The sequence below is a fragment of the Canis lupus genome, chromosome 12 (assembly GCF_011100685.1).
Source record: "Canis lupus familiaris isolate Mischka breed German Shepherd chromosome 12, alternate assembly UU_Cfam_GSD_1.0, whole genome shotgun sequence".
NCBI classification, from domain to species: domain Eukaryota; kingdom Metazoa; phylum Chordata; class Mammalia; order Carnivora; family Canidae; genus Canis; species Canis lupus.
This window is the reverse complement of record NC_049233.1, coordinates 10513124-10529516: the sequence shown is the minus strand read 5'-3', so window position 1 is coordinate 10529516 and position 16393 is coordinate 10513124. Positions and strand designations below refer to the sequence as shown.

At 59.3% G+C, this 16393-nt stretch overlaps 1 protein-coding gene across 2 annotated transcripts; it reads right to left on the bottom strand.

The window, feature by feature from the left end:
- Nucleotides 1-1086: 1086 nt before the first annotated feature.
- On the bottom strand, nt 1087-16281 carry MDFI (MyoD family inhibitor). 2 transcript variants are annotated; one of them, XM_038553327.1, is made up of 5 exons: nt 16012-16281; nt 14970-15056; nt 7503-7685; nt 4587-4811; nt 1087-1849 (listed from the first exon to the last, which is right to left on the bottom strand). In XM_038553327.1, exons 2-5 carry the CDS (start codon nt 15043-15045, stop codon nt 1593-1595), a joined length of 741 nt encoding a protein of 246 aa, XP_038409255.1. In that variant the 5' UTR covers nt 15046-15056; nt 16012-16281; the 3' UTR covers nt 1087-1592. The 2 variants fall into 2 exon arrangements, with proteins under 2 accessions (XP_038409255.1, XP_038409256.1); XM_038553328.1 differs by lacking the exon at nt 16012-16281 and adding an exon at nt 15192-15277.
- Nucleotides 16282-16393: the final 112 nt, after the last annotated feature.

Here is a 16393-nt window from a genome sequence, read left to right as displayed (position 1 = left end):
GTGTCCTGAGTGTCCTACAAAGTCCCAGAGGTCAGGGAAACCTTGCCGTTGGCAAGCAAGCACTGTGTACCTGTTGGGGGGTGGGGGGGATGTGGGGGAGGCGCATGGTGGTCGGGGCAGTTCTTCTCAGGGCCTCTTATATCTCCTTCTGCTGCGACTGCACCCCCCTCCCGAAGTCATGGGCTGCTCCATCATATGATGTTCTTTAAGAGTTCAGATTTCATCCTCTTCTGAGCTCCCTCCTTCTTTCAGAAACCCTCCAGGCCACTAGTGAAAGCAGTACCCACCAATTACTCCACTTTCCAAGGCCTTCCTCAGCCTTCTCTTCTCAGGATGATCCAAGTCCAATCACCAAACTGCCCTGTCACTCACCCTGGACCCCTCCTGGCTTCCCCCAGGTCCCAGATGGGGTGGGGAGGCCTCAGTCCTGCCAGCCCTCCTCCCTGTGGAAGCTCCCTCTCCCCCAGGGGAGCCCTGCAGGGCTCAGGGTTACCCTCCCCACAGACATCAAGGGTGCTGGCCTTGAGGCTTCCGCACATGGCCTCCGAGGCTTCTGCTAGTCCTGCAGGTCTTCTTCCCTCTCGGGCCCTCTGACAGGGCACTGAGGCTGGGCCAAGTGACCCCCCACTTGGGCCATATTTGCCTCCCAGTGCAGCCCAGGAGCAAGCCCATGCTGGGCCCCGCCACAGCTGCCCCCACCCTGGGCACTGCTCTGCCACCAACACAGGCAGCACCCAAGCCTCGGAGCCATCATGGGGAAGGGTGGGGAAGGGCTTCAAGAAGCAGGAGTCAGCAGGAGATTAATTAATCAAAACCCGAACACATCTGTTGTTAATTAATTCTATGCCAAGGGTTAACTCTTCCCTCCCTGGGCTTTCCCTTCCCTTTGGTGGGAAGAGGGAAATCATGGTGGGGAGTTGGTACGCCTCTTCTTCCTGCCTTCGTGGGAACGTGAAGGAGGGAAGGGACCCCAGAGGGCAGGGAGGCCCCCTCTACCATTTGGGTGCTTGGTGTGTGTGCTGGGGTGGGGGTGTGTTTGCTTTGGAGACGCGCAGTCCACGGACACTACTCGTGAGTGCTGAAAGATCTGAGATGGACAAATAACTTTATTTACAGCAACAAATAGAACATACCCTCCCTCCATTCCCTCCCTCTTCCCTTCCAGTCTTTTCTATACCCTTCCTGTCCCTCGTGGCCCAGCCCTGCCCCCTGGGGGACCTCGGGGGTCACTGTAAGAGTCAGGCCCCCATGAGGGCCCGGGAAGGAGACTGGGCAGGGGCTCGGCCCAGAGCGGGCTGGGGTGTCTCACTTCACATTTTGCTGTCCTCGGAGCCAGAGGCGGGAGGCGGGCCCCAGGGGCAGGGAGAGGTAGAGAAGCGCACGGCCCACCGGCGCCGCCTCCCTCTCCCCGTTCCTGCCCCCCCTGCCCCCTCTTCACAGTGTTCAGCGGCCCAGGCCCCAAGGGTCCCCGCACCGCTAGGAGGCAGCGGCGCTGCGGGGGGGGGGGGGGGGGCGCCCCTCCCTCCTTCCCTCCTTCCCTCCTCGGAGCTGGCCCGGGCACATCCCCCCAGCCCCGGGCGGCGGGGGCGGCGTCAGGAGGAGAAGCAGAGCCCGCAGCACTCCATGCAGATCTCCAGGCAGTCGGCGGACTCGCAGCAGGCGTCCACGATGCCGCAGTCCAGGTCGCAGGGCAGGTCGCAGTCGGCGCACTCGCCCGAGCCGCAGCAGCAGCAGCAGAGGCACGAGTCCTCGGAGCTGCAGGAGCCGCACGTGGCGCAGTCCAGGACGATGTTACACAGCGTCAGGAACTCGCAGAACAAGCAGGACAGGATGCAGTGGACACAGCAGTCTGCGGGCGTGGGGGTGGGGGTGGGGGACAGGGCCGGTGAGCCGGCAGGGCCAGGAACCCAGCCACAGAGGGCTCACCCAGTGCGCGGCTACCCTCCCCTTGCTCCTGCGCCCACAGAGGGATGAGATGAGGGGCTCAGCTTCCCTCTGGCTGATGACCCCAAGGAACAGAGTTACATGCACGCACCTGCCTCGCTCCCTGCAGAGCGGGGCTCTGAGCCCCCGCGGTCTGGATTCTGAGTCCCTGCTCTTCCTCATCCTTAGTCATTTATTTAACAAACCCACGTGGTCCCAGGTCCCAGGCACTGTTCAACAAGTGTTGAACATGCCCAGCAAGTGTTAGGCATGAATGGAACTCATTTAAATTTGGCAACAACTCCATGAGATGGGGCTACTATTAGCCCCACTCTACAGATGAAGAAACTATGTGAAGCACATAGAAGTCACTTCAAAATATACCCAGAATCCTCCCATTCTGCTCATCTCTCACCCAGGCAACTGCAAAAATATTCTCACTGGTCATCCCAGTCCCCACCTTTGACTACCCTTCCCTGCATCTACTCCCCACACATCAGCCCAGAGGGACCCTTGCAAAAGGTTGGCAGAGTGCATCCCTCCTGCGCTCAGAACCCTCCAGTGGCTTCCACCTCCCTAGAAGTAAGATCTGGTCTCCTCCCACACTCTTGTCTCCTGAATCACTGCAGCGGTCTTCCGAGACCACCCTCTTTAAAACTGCAGCCTGCTGCCCCACCCCAGCACCCTTAGCCCCTTGCCCTGGGCTGCTTCGCCTTTCCCGGGAAGGACTTAGCACCTTCCACACCACTGCACAGCTTTCTCCTCCTACTGAAACGTAAGCACCACAAGGAGAGGCATCTTTGTTCGTTGTAGTCACCGATATGTTACAAGACCCTAGAAAGCACCTGACATTGAGGGGCTGAGTACATAAATGGTAAGTGAATTAATGCAGGAGCCTACCCGTGGACAGTCAGCTGGTAAGTGATGGAGCTGGGAACCGAAACCAGGCAGGCTGGCTCCGAACCGCTCCGTGCGCTGCCAGGATGCTGAGTTGGCATCCCTCCCAGAGGCTGGGCATGCAGCAGAGCATCCAGTTCCCCTGACCAGGTGTGCCCCTGGCACAAGGCTGCTGGTCCTACGGGAGTCCCACGTGCCACAGAGGGTCTGACTCTCTCACCCCATTTCCGTGTAATAGGACTGAGGTCTTGCACAGCTAGAACCCCTGCAAACTACCTGTAAACTGAACAGGGGAGTTCTCTTCCAATGCAAATCCGATGAAGCCACTTCCTTGTTTAAAATCCTTCAATGGCTCCCTATTGCCCTCCAGATAAACACTTTTTTTTAAGAGAGAGAGCAAGAAAGCACTCCTGTGGGCCCACCTGAAGCACGGGGTGAGGGGCAGAGGAAGAGAGAGAATCTTAAGCAGGATCCGTACCCAGCATGGAGCTGGAGGCAGGGCTCAGTTCCAGAACCCCGAGGTCATGACCTGGGCCGAAATCAAGAGTCAGCCCCTTAACCGACTGAGCCCCCAGACGCCCCTTACGCTCCAGATAAAAAGTCTAGGTCTGATGCACAGTTCACAAGGTGCCTCCCACCCCCACAGCCCCTGCCTGCTTGGAGTTTCACCTCTCCCCATTCCTCACCTAGACTTAGATAATCTAGCCAAACTAGCCATTTCTCCCTTCTATGCTAATGCTCCCCTGGCTGGATCCTCCTAGTGACCCCCCCTTTTTTTTCCTAGTGACTCTTTAAGGCTTGCTCAGACACCTCCAGAGTTTTCCCAGACTCCCCTCCTCAGCTTTCTAGGCTGGTGTGGGTGTCCCCTGTGTTTGCATAATGTCCCGTGTGTGGTTTTATCACTGTATTTATCACCCCATATGGTGATTACCTGTTTGTCTTTCTCATGAGAGCTTTATGAGGCCAGGGACTGGGTACCCAGCCCATAGCACAGTACCCGGCTCACAGCAGATGCCCAGTACATTTAAATGGATGAATATTCCCTTCATAATTAAGACTGGTGAGCAGAATCTGCCCTGCGGGAAGGCTGATGAACACATTCCGTGCAAATGTGTACACTGAATCCTGTTTGCAGAAGACCAGGCTGGCATCGCCCAACGTGGACAGGACTCACTCAAAACTTCTGGGGTGAAGGTCAAGTACCACTTGAGCCACAGGCTGCTGTCACCCACACTGAACTGATGCCTGGTGGGGCAGGGAAGCCAGCTGCCCAGGGTGGCCCAGCAGAGGACCCTCGTGTTACCAGAACAATGGCTAGTGTATCTGGGTTCTCTGACTTCCTGCCACACCCCCAGTTAATATCTGATGGTGCATCCTTTTATTCTGCTCTCACTAAACAGATGGTCCACTCCTTGAGGAAAATTTTGTTTCCAGAACTTGACTGGCTTACGCTGGCTCAGCCCAGATGGTTTTGTTCCTTGTTACAGCAATTCTGGGAGAGCATGGACGGGAAGGGATTAGTCTTGAGAACAGAGCTATGCCTCACTTTACCCAGCAGGTGTAAATTGGCAGATTCCCTGGAGGCAGTGTGAACACCGGGTCTCCTGGGCCCCACCTGGAGGTTCAGATCCCATTGGCCTGGAGTGGGGCTGAGCCTGCATGTAACCAGCAACTTGGTAAGGGTGCTGCTGCTCGTCCCTGCATCATGCTTGGAGGCGCCCAACTTGGAAGGCCTTGTCTAGGGAGAGCGGGGATGGGGTGCTTACCTTCCTGCGCCTGGAGGGGGATCTGGGAGGCAGTAGATTTGGTGCTGCTCTTACTCTTCTTGCTGCCCTGGCTGGCTAGAGATGGGTGCGTCTGCAACTTCCGGTGGGCTTTAGGGCCACCCAGGGCACCATTTCCTGCCCGCCTGGTGCTGCTCAGCTCTGAGGGGTGGCCTGAGCCATTTGCCACTAGTGGGGTGCAGCCCAAGGGGTTCCCCTGAGGCTGGCCTAGAGAGATGATGAGAAAGATTAATGGGGGTGAGGGTGGGGGGCGCCCAACCTCCCAGAGCTCTGCCCTAATCCTGCCTTCTTTCTTAGATATACCACGGGTCACCTAGCCAGCCCTCTATTCTGCAGATGGGGAAACTGAGGCCCAGAGAACAAAACTGACTTGCCCAGAGGCACATCAGGAAATAGTAGAGTTGAGCCTGTCTTTTCTGGAAAAGACAGAGGTGCAAGGCAAGAGCAGAGGCTCAAAGCCCCGGATCCCACCATCTTATCCCATGTGAAATCCACTCTTCTGCTCTTGGGGTCCTGGGGTTTTGGCAGGAGTGGCAGTGGTCAGGGAGGAGGGATAAGGACTGTTTGGCTGGGGTGCAGAGGACAGCAGTGAAGCAGTTAACCTTCACCTTGGCCCCTGCCAAGCCCCCAGCTGTTTTTGCCCTTGGTGTGCTGGGTGATTTATTGGAAACATCTGTTTGGAGATGAACGCCCTGGCCCTGGACTCCAGGGGCACCTCAGAGGAGCCCCTCTATCTCCTCTTCCACTTCAACTCCCCTGCCCTGTCTGCTTTTGTGGGGTGACTGGCAGAAAAAACCTAGTAGGGGGCCCAGAATGAGGGGGGAAAGAAGGCAAGAGATGCCCATGGGGAGATCCCTGAGGTCAGGAACTCTCTGAGTCCCCATCCCAGGCTGAGGGACCAAGCTTCAGCTTCATCACTGGGGTACAGAGAAGCTGGGGATAAAGCACCCAGTTCCTTCCTTACACTAGATTTGCTCACCTGAATGGTGTGGTTCTGTTTGCAAGAGATGGGGGGCAGACGTGTGTGTGTGTGTGTGTGTGTGTAGGAAGGGACTGAGAAGGGACGTGGAGAGCTCTGGGACACCTCAGTCATTCAGGGCTGCTGGCTCCTGGGTGGCACCCTCTGTAAATGCCTAAATGTTGGGCACTTTCATCCCATAGGCATGGGGGTCTGGGTCCCTGACTCCCTCCAGGCCAGGCCTCTGGGTTTGAACTGTACGAGAAGGAGGTGTCTTGGAGGGTGGTGCTGGAGGTTGCAGACAGGGGAAGGTGGCCTCAGTGCTTCCCCTGCCGGAGAGGGCTGGGCCTGCTGAAAGATGGTTGTAGTGACATCACATCATGGAGCACTTCCTGCCTGCCAGCCACTCTTCTGAGTGCCTGATGTGCCATTCTCTCACGAACCCTCTCAGTTTCTCCCTAGGGCAGTATCCACCTTTCACAGAGGAGGGAACTGGGTCCCAGAGAAGCAGAGTAACTTGTTCACTGTCCCACAGCCCTGAGAGGGCAAAACTTGCCCAAAGTTCCACAGCTAGGAAGTGGGGCGAGGATAGGATGGAGGTGAGGGGAAGGAGCTGAAGGCTAGGTGGGGAGTCAGGGGAGGATGGGACACGGGACTCTGGAGAAGCTCCACGCTGGGAGCCTCTGGCCCTGAGGTGTGGCTGGTGCCTGCATCTGGGTAAACAGGGGGAAGGCCAGGGGAAGCAGCCAGGCCTGAATCATCCTGCTCCCACCTCCTGGCCCCAAGGCGGGAGACCAGCCTGAGTCCTCGGCCAGCTTCCGTGCCCCCTGCCCTGATGCCTACACATGGGCACGGTGGCCAGAGGGCGGGAGTGTGTGGTGAGGCTGAGGGCCCTGGGAGGTTCGGACAGACACAGAGCTTGCTGTGGCCATGGCCGTGGGGGTGGCCATGGGGACTGAGTCACAGAACAAACACTTGGGCCCCTAGACACAGAGGTGTCTGTCCAACTCCCATCCAGGCCCCCTCCTCTGTGGCCACGGCGCTGACCTCTTTCTCTCAATTCTGCTGGTGGGTGTGTCTAGAGGAGGCTGAGGGCAGTGCGCTAGCAGGATTTAGTAACCCTGACTTCCAGGGAGTCCAACTTAGCCCCAGCTGCCCTGGCAGAAGGCGGCTCCCTGCTCAGCCATGCCAGCTGAGCAGACAGGCAGAGGAAAGAGCACTGAGCCAGGAGACCCGAGTTCCCCGGCTGTGTCCAGGCTGCGTGGTTCTGTGCGCCTCGGTTTCCTCACCTGTAAAACGGACCTGGCGCTGGCCATCCTGCTGCCTCACTACAGGCTGGTTTGAGGAGTTTGTGAGGCATCATTCAGGGAAAAAAGGCTGGAAAGTGCAAATGTGTCTATAGATTTTGTGACCCCTATTATTAATTACAAATGGCTCTGGCTGCCTCCTCCCCTGCTCGTGAGGGTGACGGGGAAGAGTTCTCTCCCTCCCAGGACCTCCGTGGAGGCCTTGAGACAAGCCTGGGAATAGGCTCCTTTCTGTTCAGATTAGCTAGGGGCTTCTCTCTTTCCTTTTCACCCTGGATCCCCTGAAGGGTGGGCTGTAGCGGGCTCTGGCTTCTGGCCCTCAGCACCCCCAGCTCTCTTCCTCCTTTCATACGGCCCCACGCCCTCTTGTCTTGAACCATATTGCCTGGAGCCCGTCCACGCTCCTTGTGAACTGATGTTATACTCATCATTTTGTATGTGAAGGGCTCTTTCCTAGACAGCAAGGGCACTGACAGTGTGCTACACCTTTTCATTGCCCACACTTTGAGGCTCTGGCCCCGTGCTAGGCTCCCGCGGGCACCCACCATGTTGCTGCCAGCCCGTATGGATAGGATGCCCCTAGGGCAACCCCTACATGTTACCACTCCCACCCCCTGGCCCTCCAGGACTCACGTGTCACAGCTTCTGTGGGGACATGGAGGTCAGTGCTGTCCAGGGCCTGAGGGGCCCCAGGGCCATTGCCTTGGGGCATGGGGGGCGCCGCCTCCTCCAGGGAGCCCTCCTCTAGCGCTGTCTCCAAAGGGTGAGTGGATCCTGTTACTACCTCCAGCCCAGGCAGGAGGGATGGGGTCTGGGCTGGAGAAAAAACACACGACCAAGGTATATTTTCCTGGTGCCCTCCTGTCTGCCCGGCCCTGGTCCCCTTCCCACAGCCCAGAATGCCATGTGCCCTCATTCCTGGTCTCTTTATACCAGCTACCCAGCCCTTACCCTCTCTGGCAATAGTGCCAGACTCCAAAATAGAAAGCTGCCAAAACACAAGCCACGAGTGGTCAAGAGTGCGTGTATCTATGTGTGTACATGAGCGTGTGCACGTGGGTCTGTGAGTTCATGGGGGAGAGGGGCCAGGGATGTGCAGTAGAAAGGAGGGAAGTGGGGAGAAACACGGCACAGGAGAAGATAGACAAGGATGGAGACACAGGGACAGGGAAAGAGTCAAAGGAAAGGTAAGAAGGAGGGACAGACAACATCAGAAGGCAGGATTGGGCACCAGAGGAGGGGTCCCCCAGAAGCCCCGTGACACAGGCCTGGAACAGGAAGGAGACTCAGCAGAGACTCCGTGAGGGGGAGGCAGGGGCGACAGAGAAGGGAGTGTGCTGTACGAGCAGGGCCAGAGGGACAGGCAGTGAGAAGCCAGGTCAGGGAGAGACCATGATAGCAGGAGAGAGGTTCAGAGACCTGGGGGTGAGGAGAAGGATGGGCCAGGCAGGAAGGGAGGCAGGGAGCCGGCCCAAGACACTGGGAAGAGGCGGACCGCAGCCACATGTAATTACAGTGACCAGCTCGGCCCCTCTGCGCAGGGTGGGCGGAAGGCAGAAATGGAGCCACCTTCAAACCCACTGCTCCTGAGGCAGCAGGACTAGGCCCCCTGGGCCCAGGGGAAGAGGAGTAGGGGGTTGGGAGTGGGGGCCCAAGCAGAAAGGGGCTTGAACTCCCAACTCTTAGCACCACCAGGGTTGCAGGAAGGCCTGAGGGTAAGGGGGGGGAAGGAAGGCAAGTCAGGGGTCATGGGGCTCGGGGCCAGGCTAGCCATTCCAGGGTGTAGGGTGCATCCTGAGCCTCTCATCAGACCCCCCAGTTGTGCACTCAGGGTGACAGGGGCTTCGACAGGGTGTTGAAGGCATATACCCACTATATGCCATGTTGAGAGCAGGGCAGACACAGAAATGAGAGACTCAGAGAAACACAGACACCACGAGGGCACAGGGAGAGGAGAGCCACAGGCAACGGCGGAGAAAAAGAAAGGGCAAGAACCCAGAGCGTAAATGATCAACACCCGCCTCCTCACACACCACACAAAGTGACCAAGAGAGAGACACGCCCCGGGCGACCGAGAGAGATAGACAAAAGACTAGTCTTAGAAATAGAAACAGACTCAATCACAGAGAACGCAGGCGCCTGCATGTGTTGGTCTTCGTCTCCCTTCTGTCTCCAGATGAAGGCCAGGCTGAGAGAGGAGGCCCGGAGAAGGCCACCGTTAGAGGAGCCAGTGAAGGTGGGGCCTGTAGGGCAGGGGGGCTGGGAGCAGCCTGAGGGGAGGGCACCACTCAGGGGCTCAGCTGCACTGGTGGCCCTGAGCAAGCCCTGTTCCAAAGATCCCCATCCCCCATGCAAGGGTGCCCCAGGGGGCCCAAGGAGGCAGCAGAGAGAACAGCAGGCTTGAGGGATGTGCTTACACCTGCCTAGGAAAACCCAGCAGAGACAGGTGTTGGGGTGGGAGAGGGGCCCAGGGCTCCTGCAAGCTCTGGAGGGCTGCAGAGTGACCTCGGCTCATGGTGACCTCGGCTGCTCCAAGGAGGCAGGGGTCAGTTCCGTCCTGCCCCATCCACTCTTTGGGCCAGTTGAGAGCCCCCTCACTACTGGGCTAATGAGTGGGGAGTCAAATGGCTTTGGAAGATCCCCGGGCTGGGACAAGGGGAGCAGGTGAGGACATCCAGGGAGGAGCGATGCCTGCTGGCTGGTGCCTCTCCCAGCCCGAATCCTGGTCTACAACAGGTCAGCTGTGGTTCCTGGGGGCCAAGACCAAGCTGGCTTGAAGAAAGAGGCTCAGAGCTTGGTCCTAGCCCCTAGGAAGGGAGGGGCCTGCCCGGGTCCAGCCTCTGGCCCTAGAGGCACCGTGCCACGGCTGGACAGGCAGCGCTGTCTCTCCTGCGTGTGGTATAATGAAAAAGGCCTGAGTGAGGAGCTCGGAGATCCAAGCCCTGGCTTTTAGCACTAAGCAACTTGGCCAAGTTACCAGGACTTGTGTTCCTTTGTATGTAAAGGGTGGGGAGGAGGGTCCTCATGCTTGTCCTTCAGGGTTTCCTAGAGTAAATGAACTGCTCAGCAGTGCCCTGGCATGTAGGGGCCATTCATGAAACCTTTCCATCCACCCACCTACCTACCTTCCTTCCTTCCTTCCTTCCTTCCTTTCTTTCTTCTTTCTTTCCTTTTTCCCTCTCTGCACTGTTTGGTTTACCATTTATTAAGCAGCTATTATGCACCTTGCAATAGGTCAAGTGCTAGGTAGACCAAAGCAAGGAAGAGGGGGGCCCTGTCTCAGGGGTTCTCTGCGGCGGCTGGTGGGCAGTCCCAAACACTTCGGGGCAGGAGGTACACTAGGGCTGTGGAAGCTCAGAAGATGGGCACCCATCCCGGGGGTGTGCATGCATGTGTGTGCGTGTGCACATGCGTGTGTGTGTGTGTGTGTGTGCGCGCGCATGTGCACGCATGTATCCAGGAGGCTTCCTGGAGAAGATGGTGCCCATCCTGGGTCTTGAATGATAATCAGCAAAGAAGGAAAAAAAGGACATTTCAAGAAAAGCAGCAGGGTGAGCGGCTGCAGCATGAACAAGGGAAGCCACAGCCATTGGAGGTGTTGAGGCCAGTTGGGGAGCCTAGAGAGCCCGGACCTCGCAGTCACTTCCTAGGCTTTCTCCTGAGGTCACTGGGGTGCACACTGATGACACCATCAATCCTGTAGTAAAAGGAGATTGTAGTAAAAGGGATTGCAGCTTTCTTGGCCTACCTCCAGGGTTGGAGAGGGATGAAGGCAAGACAGAGGGGTTGGGGAGACTCGTCCCCATTTCTGCCCTCCTTCCCCACTGTCGCCACTCTCTGGCAGTCTCTCCTTGTGGGTCACCTCCAGGGCTGGTGACCTTGAGGCCGATGGGGGCAGCTAGTTAGAGAGCCTGGACCAAGTCCCGAGGAGGCCCTCCTGCAGGAAACCTGCCATTCTAGGGCGAGCCTCAGACGGGGGACAGATATCAGGGAGGAAAGACAATCCAGTGCAGTCACCTTGACCTGGAAACACAGAGGCACAGGCCTCCTGAAGCCAGAAGGGGACTCAGCAGATGTGACACTAAGGGCCTAAGAGGAACCCGTGCTAAGTGGCCAGAGACACAGAAGCAGAATGAGAATGGGAAGGCATCAAGCTCAGGGGAAGACCTGAGCTACGAAGGAGATACTACCCAGAAGGCCTGGTGCCAAGAAACAGCTCTCCCTAGAAGCACAGGGAGCAGAAAAGTCAGACAAAAGGTGGAGCCCAAGTGCTCAACCATCAAGAGAACAAAAGAGCCTCATTTTGCTTCTTGGGACCAGGAGCCCCTGCTGGTCAGCCACAGAGGACATCTCTGGGGAGAAGCTCCCATAAGAATGCTCGAGAGGGTAGAAATGCAGCATGGGCTGGAGGGAAGCAGTGGCCAGCAAAGGCCAAGGATTCTTACATGGATGCACAATTCATGTTTGGCATAAAGGGGTCTGCCAAGGAGGGCAGGAAGCGGGGGTGGGATGCTGGCGTCCCTGGTTAGGGCCCCATCCTCTCCGGAGGCACCACCTGCCCGCCCAGCTATATATACCTACTCCATTTGTCCAGAGAGCACTTTTTTCTAATGTTCACAGGGGCCCATACACGATATACTGGTGGCATCTCTGAGCAGAAGCCCCAGCCCCGCACCTCTTTCTAGGGTCTCCATCTACAAGAGGGAATGCAGAAAGGCAGCAGCCCCTTTGCCTCAATATACTATCTTCTGTAACACAGGTTAGGGTTTGAGCCAATGCCTTGAGTTCTGGAAGGACCTCCCAGAATGGAGTGGGAAAGTCCTGTTTAAATCCACAAGCATGGGGCGCCTGGATGGCTCAGTTGGTTAAGCGTCTACCTTTGGCTCAGGTCATGAACTCAGAGTCCTGGGATTGAGTCCCACATTGGACTCTTTGCTCAGCAGGGAGTCTGCTTCTCCCTCTCCCTATGGCCCTTCCCCATGCTTGTGCCCACTCTCTCACTGTCTCAAATAAATTAATTAAATCTCAAAAAAGAAAAATCCATAGCCCAAGAGGGAAGGCCAAGAGACTCACAGCTTCAGCAGGAGCCCACAGCTGCCTGCTGTCCACCAAAGTAAGAGGTGTTCCTGGACCGAGGAATGGGGGGGACCTCTTTCAGGTGGGATGGGTTCACTCCAAGCCTGTTAAGTGCCCACAGGGCCTTTGTTCTGGAGCAACAATCTCTGGTGGCTCAAACCCAGACCTCTCCATTGTCTTGTGAACAGAGGAGCCGAGCGTCCCCCTTGGAGCTCTGACTATCTCTGGAGAGGGCCAGAACTTCTCCACTCAGAGAGCAGTGACTGGAATCCCACACTCCAGTCTCTCCTTGGCCTGGTATTCAAGGGCTCAGTCTACATCTTCAATTTGATGAATGGACAGAGATCCTGTGTTCCAGGCAGCCTGATCTCTCCATGGCCCCAGGTCACCACTGGGCCTTCTGACAATGCTCCAATCCACCCATTCTCATATTGTTCCTCTTGACCAGAAGGTTCTAACCCTCTTCTTTCCCACTCCCCTAATCGAACCGGTCCTTCAGGGCTCAGCTCTAGCTCCTCTTCTTCAAGCAAGCCTTCCCCTGACACCCAAGCCAACGGTCCCTCCTTGGAGTGGCCCATCTACTGAGGACTTAGCATCAACCTAGCCATCCTCTTGTTACTTAGGACTGGGGAGTGAAGTTCTGGCAGTGAGCACTCAGCAAATGTCTGGTGGTGAGAACTGAGTCCTGGAATTTAGGATGCCCCAGGTTAGGGCAAGAAAAGAATGAGGGGGTGAGGCCTGGGGGAGTGGGCTCCAAACCCCAAGAAGGAGAGAATGTGGGCTCACTGGATGCACACTTGTGACATACTAGTCACAATCCTGGCCACCAGGCTGAGGACTGAAGAGGGCCTGAGTTGGCCAGTTAGGCTGGGTTGGGTTGGTTTTATTTTAGGTCTGAAGGCTCCAATTCCCCAGGAAATTCAATTGAGAACCAAGAGCTGGAATGTGACGCCTCAGTGCTGGACAGAAATCTTCTGTGGGTTAGGGAGCCAGGCTCTCCAGGGCTCACAGGGTGGAGTGGGGAGGAGGCACTGGGGGAGCCGAGGGTGTGGGGGCTTGGCCACTTGCCCCAATCAGAGGTGCCCCAAGTCCCCTTGCACCCTGTCTGCATCTGGGGCAGTTGAGGGGGGGTGACTTCCTCCCTGGCAGTGCTGCCAGCCGGGGGGCCCTAGGAGCAGTGCTATGGCCTGGCTGGCTGTTCAGCACTCAGCAGGGAGTGTGGGGGACTCTGGTCTACGCTTCAGGCGGCTGTGGGGTTTTGGCTGGGTCTCTTGCGGTTTGGGCTTCCTGGGCAGCAGGGTTCATTCTCCCAAGGCGGCAGAGCCAGGCCTCCTCACATTATGAAAGCCACATTGTCTGGCCCAGCCCAGGCTGGGGAGGGGGCTCTCTGGGCTGCTGGAAGGGTGGGGGGAGGGTGCCTCAAGTTACAGACTGGGGCTTACCCCCTCTAGGTGGCCCACCCTGCCCCAGAACATTGAGTCCCCAGCTCCCTGCTGAGCCTCAGAATGGGTCACACGGGAGAGCACATCTTGCAAGGAGGTAGTAGGTGACAGAGCAGAGAAAAAGGAGAAGTGGAGAAAAAAGGCAGGGCGAAGGGAGAGGGTGGAAGAGAGGCCCAGAAAGTGGAGCGGGGAGGGGGGTGGCCAGTGAGAGAGGCCAAGAAGGAGAGAGGTTCTCAGAGAGAAAGATCCTTCCCGTCCCGCCCCAACCTCTCTCTCCAGGCTGAAAGAAGTGCACTTCTTGGAGAAGCTCATCCCCCAGAAGTCTCTGCTCCAGGGGCCCCAGGAAGAGGAGAGAATCTGAGGCTGGGGGGGCGGGGGGATGCTCAGCCGACACATTAGTCCCATGTATGTGCTGGCCCTTGGCCAGACATCTCCCACTTGTCCTCACTCTGCTGTAGGAGACGCCCCACCAGGCCTGGCTTGGGTGTGCACTAGGTAGACGGCCTTCCCCAACAGGCACACAGGCCCCTCTGGGCAGATGTGGAGACTGAGGCCCAAAGGGGGAAGGACTTGTCCAAGGCCATCAGCCAGTTAGTGTCAGACGGAGGTCCAGGACCAGACCTTCTTTCTTATTCAGACACTCAAAGAGGGGAGAAGAGGAGAATTGGGGTGGCTGAGAGGAAGGCAAAAGAATGAGACCAACCTACACTGGGTTTAAAGTCCAGAAATCTGGGCCTAGACTCCTGCTCTCCACCCGGCTGCCCCCGAACAAATCCCAGCTGCTCCTGACTTCTCCCTGGCCCTGCCTGCCACGGGGAGCCTCGGCCTCCATGGGTATCGCAAGGAGACCGGTCTGAGGGCCACAGCCAGCACCCCCAGGGAGCCACAAAGCCTTCCAGGGTTGGGAGGCTCCTGCAGGAATCCCAGAGAGATTACAGACCCCGGGAGTTGGGGTAAGTGCATTTCACTTGGTTGGAGTGTGTGTGCGTGCGTGTGCACGCGTGCGCGCCAGCAGGGTCGGAGCTGCAGGGAACGGGGCGGGCTGGGGTGGGGAGGAAGACGAGGGAGACAAGATGGCAAGGAGGGGAGGGGCTGGGTCCTGGAGCCGCTCGAGGCGGACAAAAGTTTTCGGGAAGCGCTGCGCTCCGGCTGGGATGGGGGAAGGGAAGGAGAGAAGGACTCAGACACCCCAAGCCCCGCCTGGGGCCCCCATAAATATTTACACACTGGGCAGAAACGGTTAGGACACGAATCCCAGACGGACAGACACCGCGGTGTGTGTGTGTCTGGTGTTGGGAGTGGGGGTAGTTGGAGCCAATTTGGCGCAGCCGCTGTCTCCACTCGGCCCTGCCCCCATCACCCCAGCCCTCCACTCTTCTTGGACCCGGTCCCCGATTCCCAGTGTCCTCACCCCCCATCCGCACCCAAGCTCCCCGGAACCGTCTCCCCGCGTTTCAGGGAAAAGGAGTGAGGGTGCGCAAATGCCCCCACCCACTCCCCCAGCCCGCCTCCCCGCCCCCCACCCCCCTTCCAGCCGCCCGCCCCGCTCCCCTCCAGCCTCGCTCTCCATCCCAGGTCCTACCTGGGCCCGGGGCGGCGCTGGGGGCACCATGGGGCGCGTCGCAGTGAGGGGGACGCTGGCCGCTCACCTGGGACATCGGCCCGGGACCTGCAGAAAACAGGGCTCAGCGGGCGGGGCCGACCTTCCCCCTGGCGCGAGCAGGGCAGAGGGGGACGCGCAGGGGGTGACCGCGCCGCCGACGCGCGCCTCCCCCCGTTCCAGCGCGGCCACCGACCGACTTACTCGTGCAAGCTGCGCGCCACTCGCTCGGCCCGCGGGGATCACCGCCCGGGGGCTGCCATGCGCGCCTGCGGAGGGCGCCCCACCGAGGGGCCGCTCGGCTCCCCGCCCTGGCCCCGCGCCCCCTCCCCTCTCACTCGCTCCTTTCTCCCATCGCGGCGCCAGCGCGCGCCGCTCGCCCCCTTCCTTCTTCCTTCTCTCTCTCCGGCCCCCTCGCTCCTCCCCGGCTCGCCTCTCCCCTCCCCTCCTCCCAGGCCCACCCTCTCCCCGCCCCCTCCTCGCCTTCCCCGTCGCCCCCTCCCCCCCGCGTCCCGGCCCCGAGCCGCCTGGGCCGGACACGTCTGTCCGCGGGGCGCCGCGGCCCGAGCCCCCACAGGAAGCCGACTCCTCGCGTTTCCTCCGCGACCTCGGAGCCCGGCCCCAGGCTCCCCAGGTCCCCGCTCGCCCCCAGGCCCGGCGCCCCGAGGGGCCGCCGGAGGAGCTGCGGCTTCGCCTTCTGCCCTGAACTCTGCAAAAGTTTTCGGAAAGTCAGGAGAGTGAGAGAGAAACCGCTCTGACCGCAGCCACCTCGAGGCAATTGCCTCAATAGTCGTGGCCCCAAATCTCATTGTCCCAAAGGTGGGAGTGATCAGAGTCCTCGGGCCCTTCTCCCACCCCGTAGGGCGCCGTCCGGGGCCGGGGGCTCACAGACCTCGTGCTCGCTCGCGCCGCCAGAAGCTGTCCCTCCGGGAACCCGGTTGGTGGCCGCCTGGCCTCCCGCGTCCCTAGCAGTCCCGAGCATCCCGAACCCCCAGCCCCGCCAGCTGTGCGTGAGAACACCAACCTCGGAGGCAGAGGGAGTTCCCCGAGTTCAGCCCTTCTTTTGGCTCCAGACCGGAATCCGAGGCCTTCCAAGTTGCGGGTGCGCGAGGAGAGAGGACAGAAGGGGCCCCTGCAGGCAGGGACGGCCCGACGGCACATCTGCGACCGTGCGGGTCCCTCCCGGGGGCCCTGGGGACGGAAGGAGCCGCCGTCGGGCAGCGCGGGGTGGGGGAGGGCGAGGACCCTCCACGCGACTCTGGGGCCAGGACCCGACGAGGGCCAGGGTTTGGAGGCTGCGGCCCCGCGGGCGGGGGCCGGGCGCGCCCGTGGGACGAGCCTCAGGTGGGGCCGCCGCCGAGGTGCCAGCTCCGGGCCGCGCTTGACCCGGGCGGCCTGGGAGCCCA

Coding starts and splice junctions, on each gene's coding strand:
- MDFI (XM_038553327.1), bottom strand. CDS start 15,045: ATGTCCCAGGTGAGCGGCCAGCGTCCCCCTCACTGCGACGCGCCCCAT. Junction 7,686..14,969: donor CAGCGCCGCCCCGGGCCCAG/GTAGGACCTGGG, acceptor TTTTTTCTCCAG/CCCAGACCCCATCCCTCCTG. Junction 1,850..4,586: donor CCCCCTCCAGGCGCAGGAAG/GTAAGCACCCCA, acceptor CCACGCCCGCAG/ACTGCTGTGTCCACTGCATC.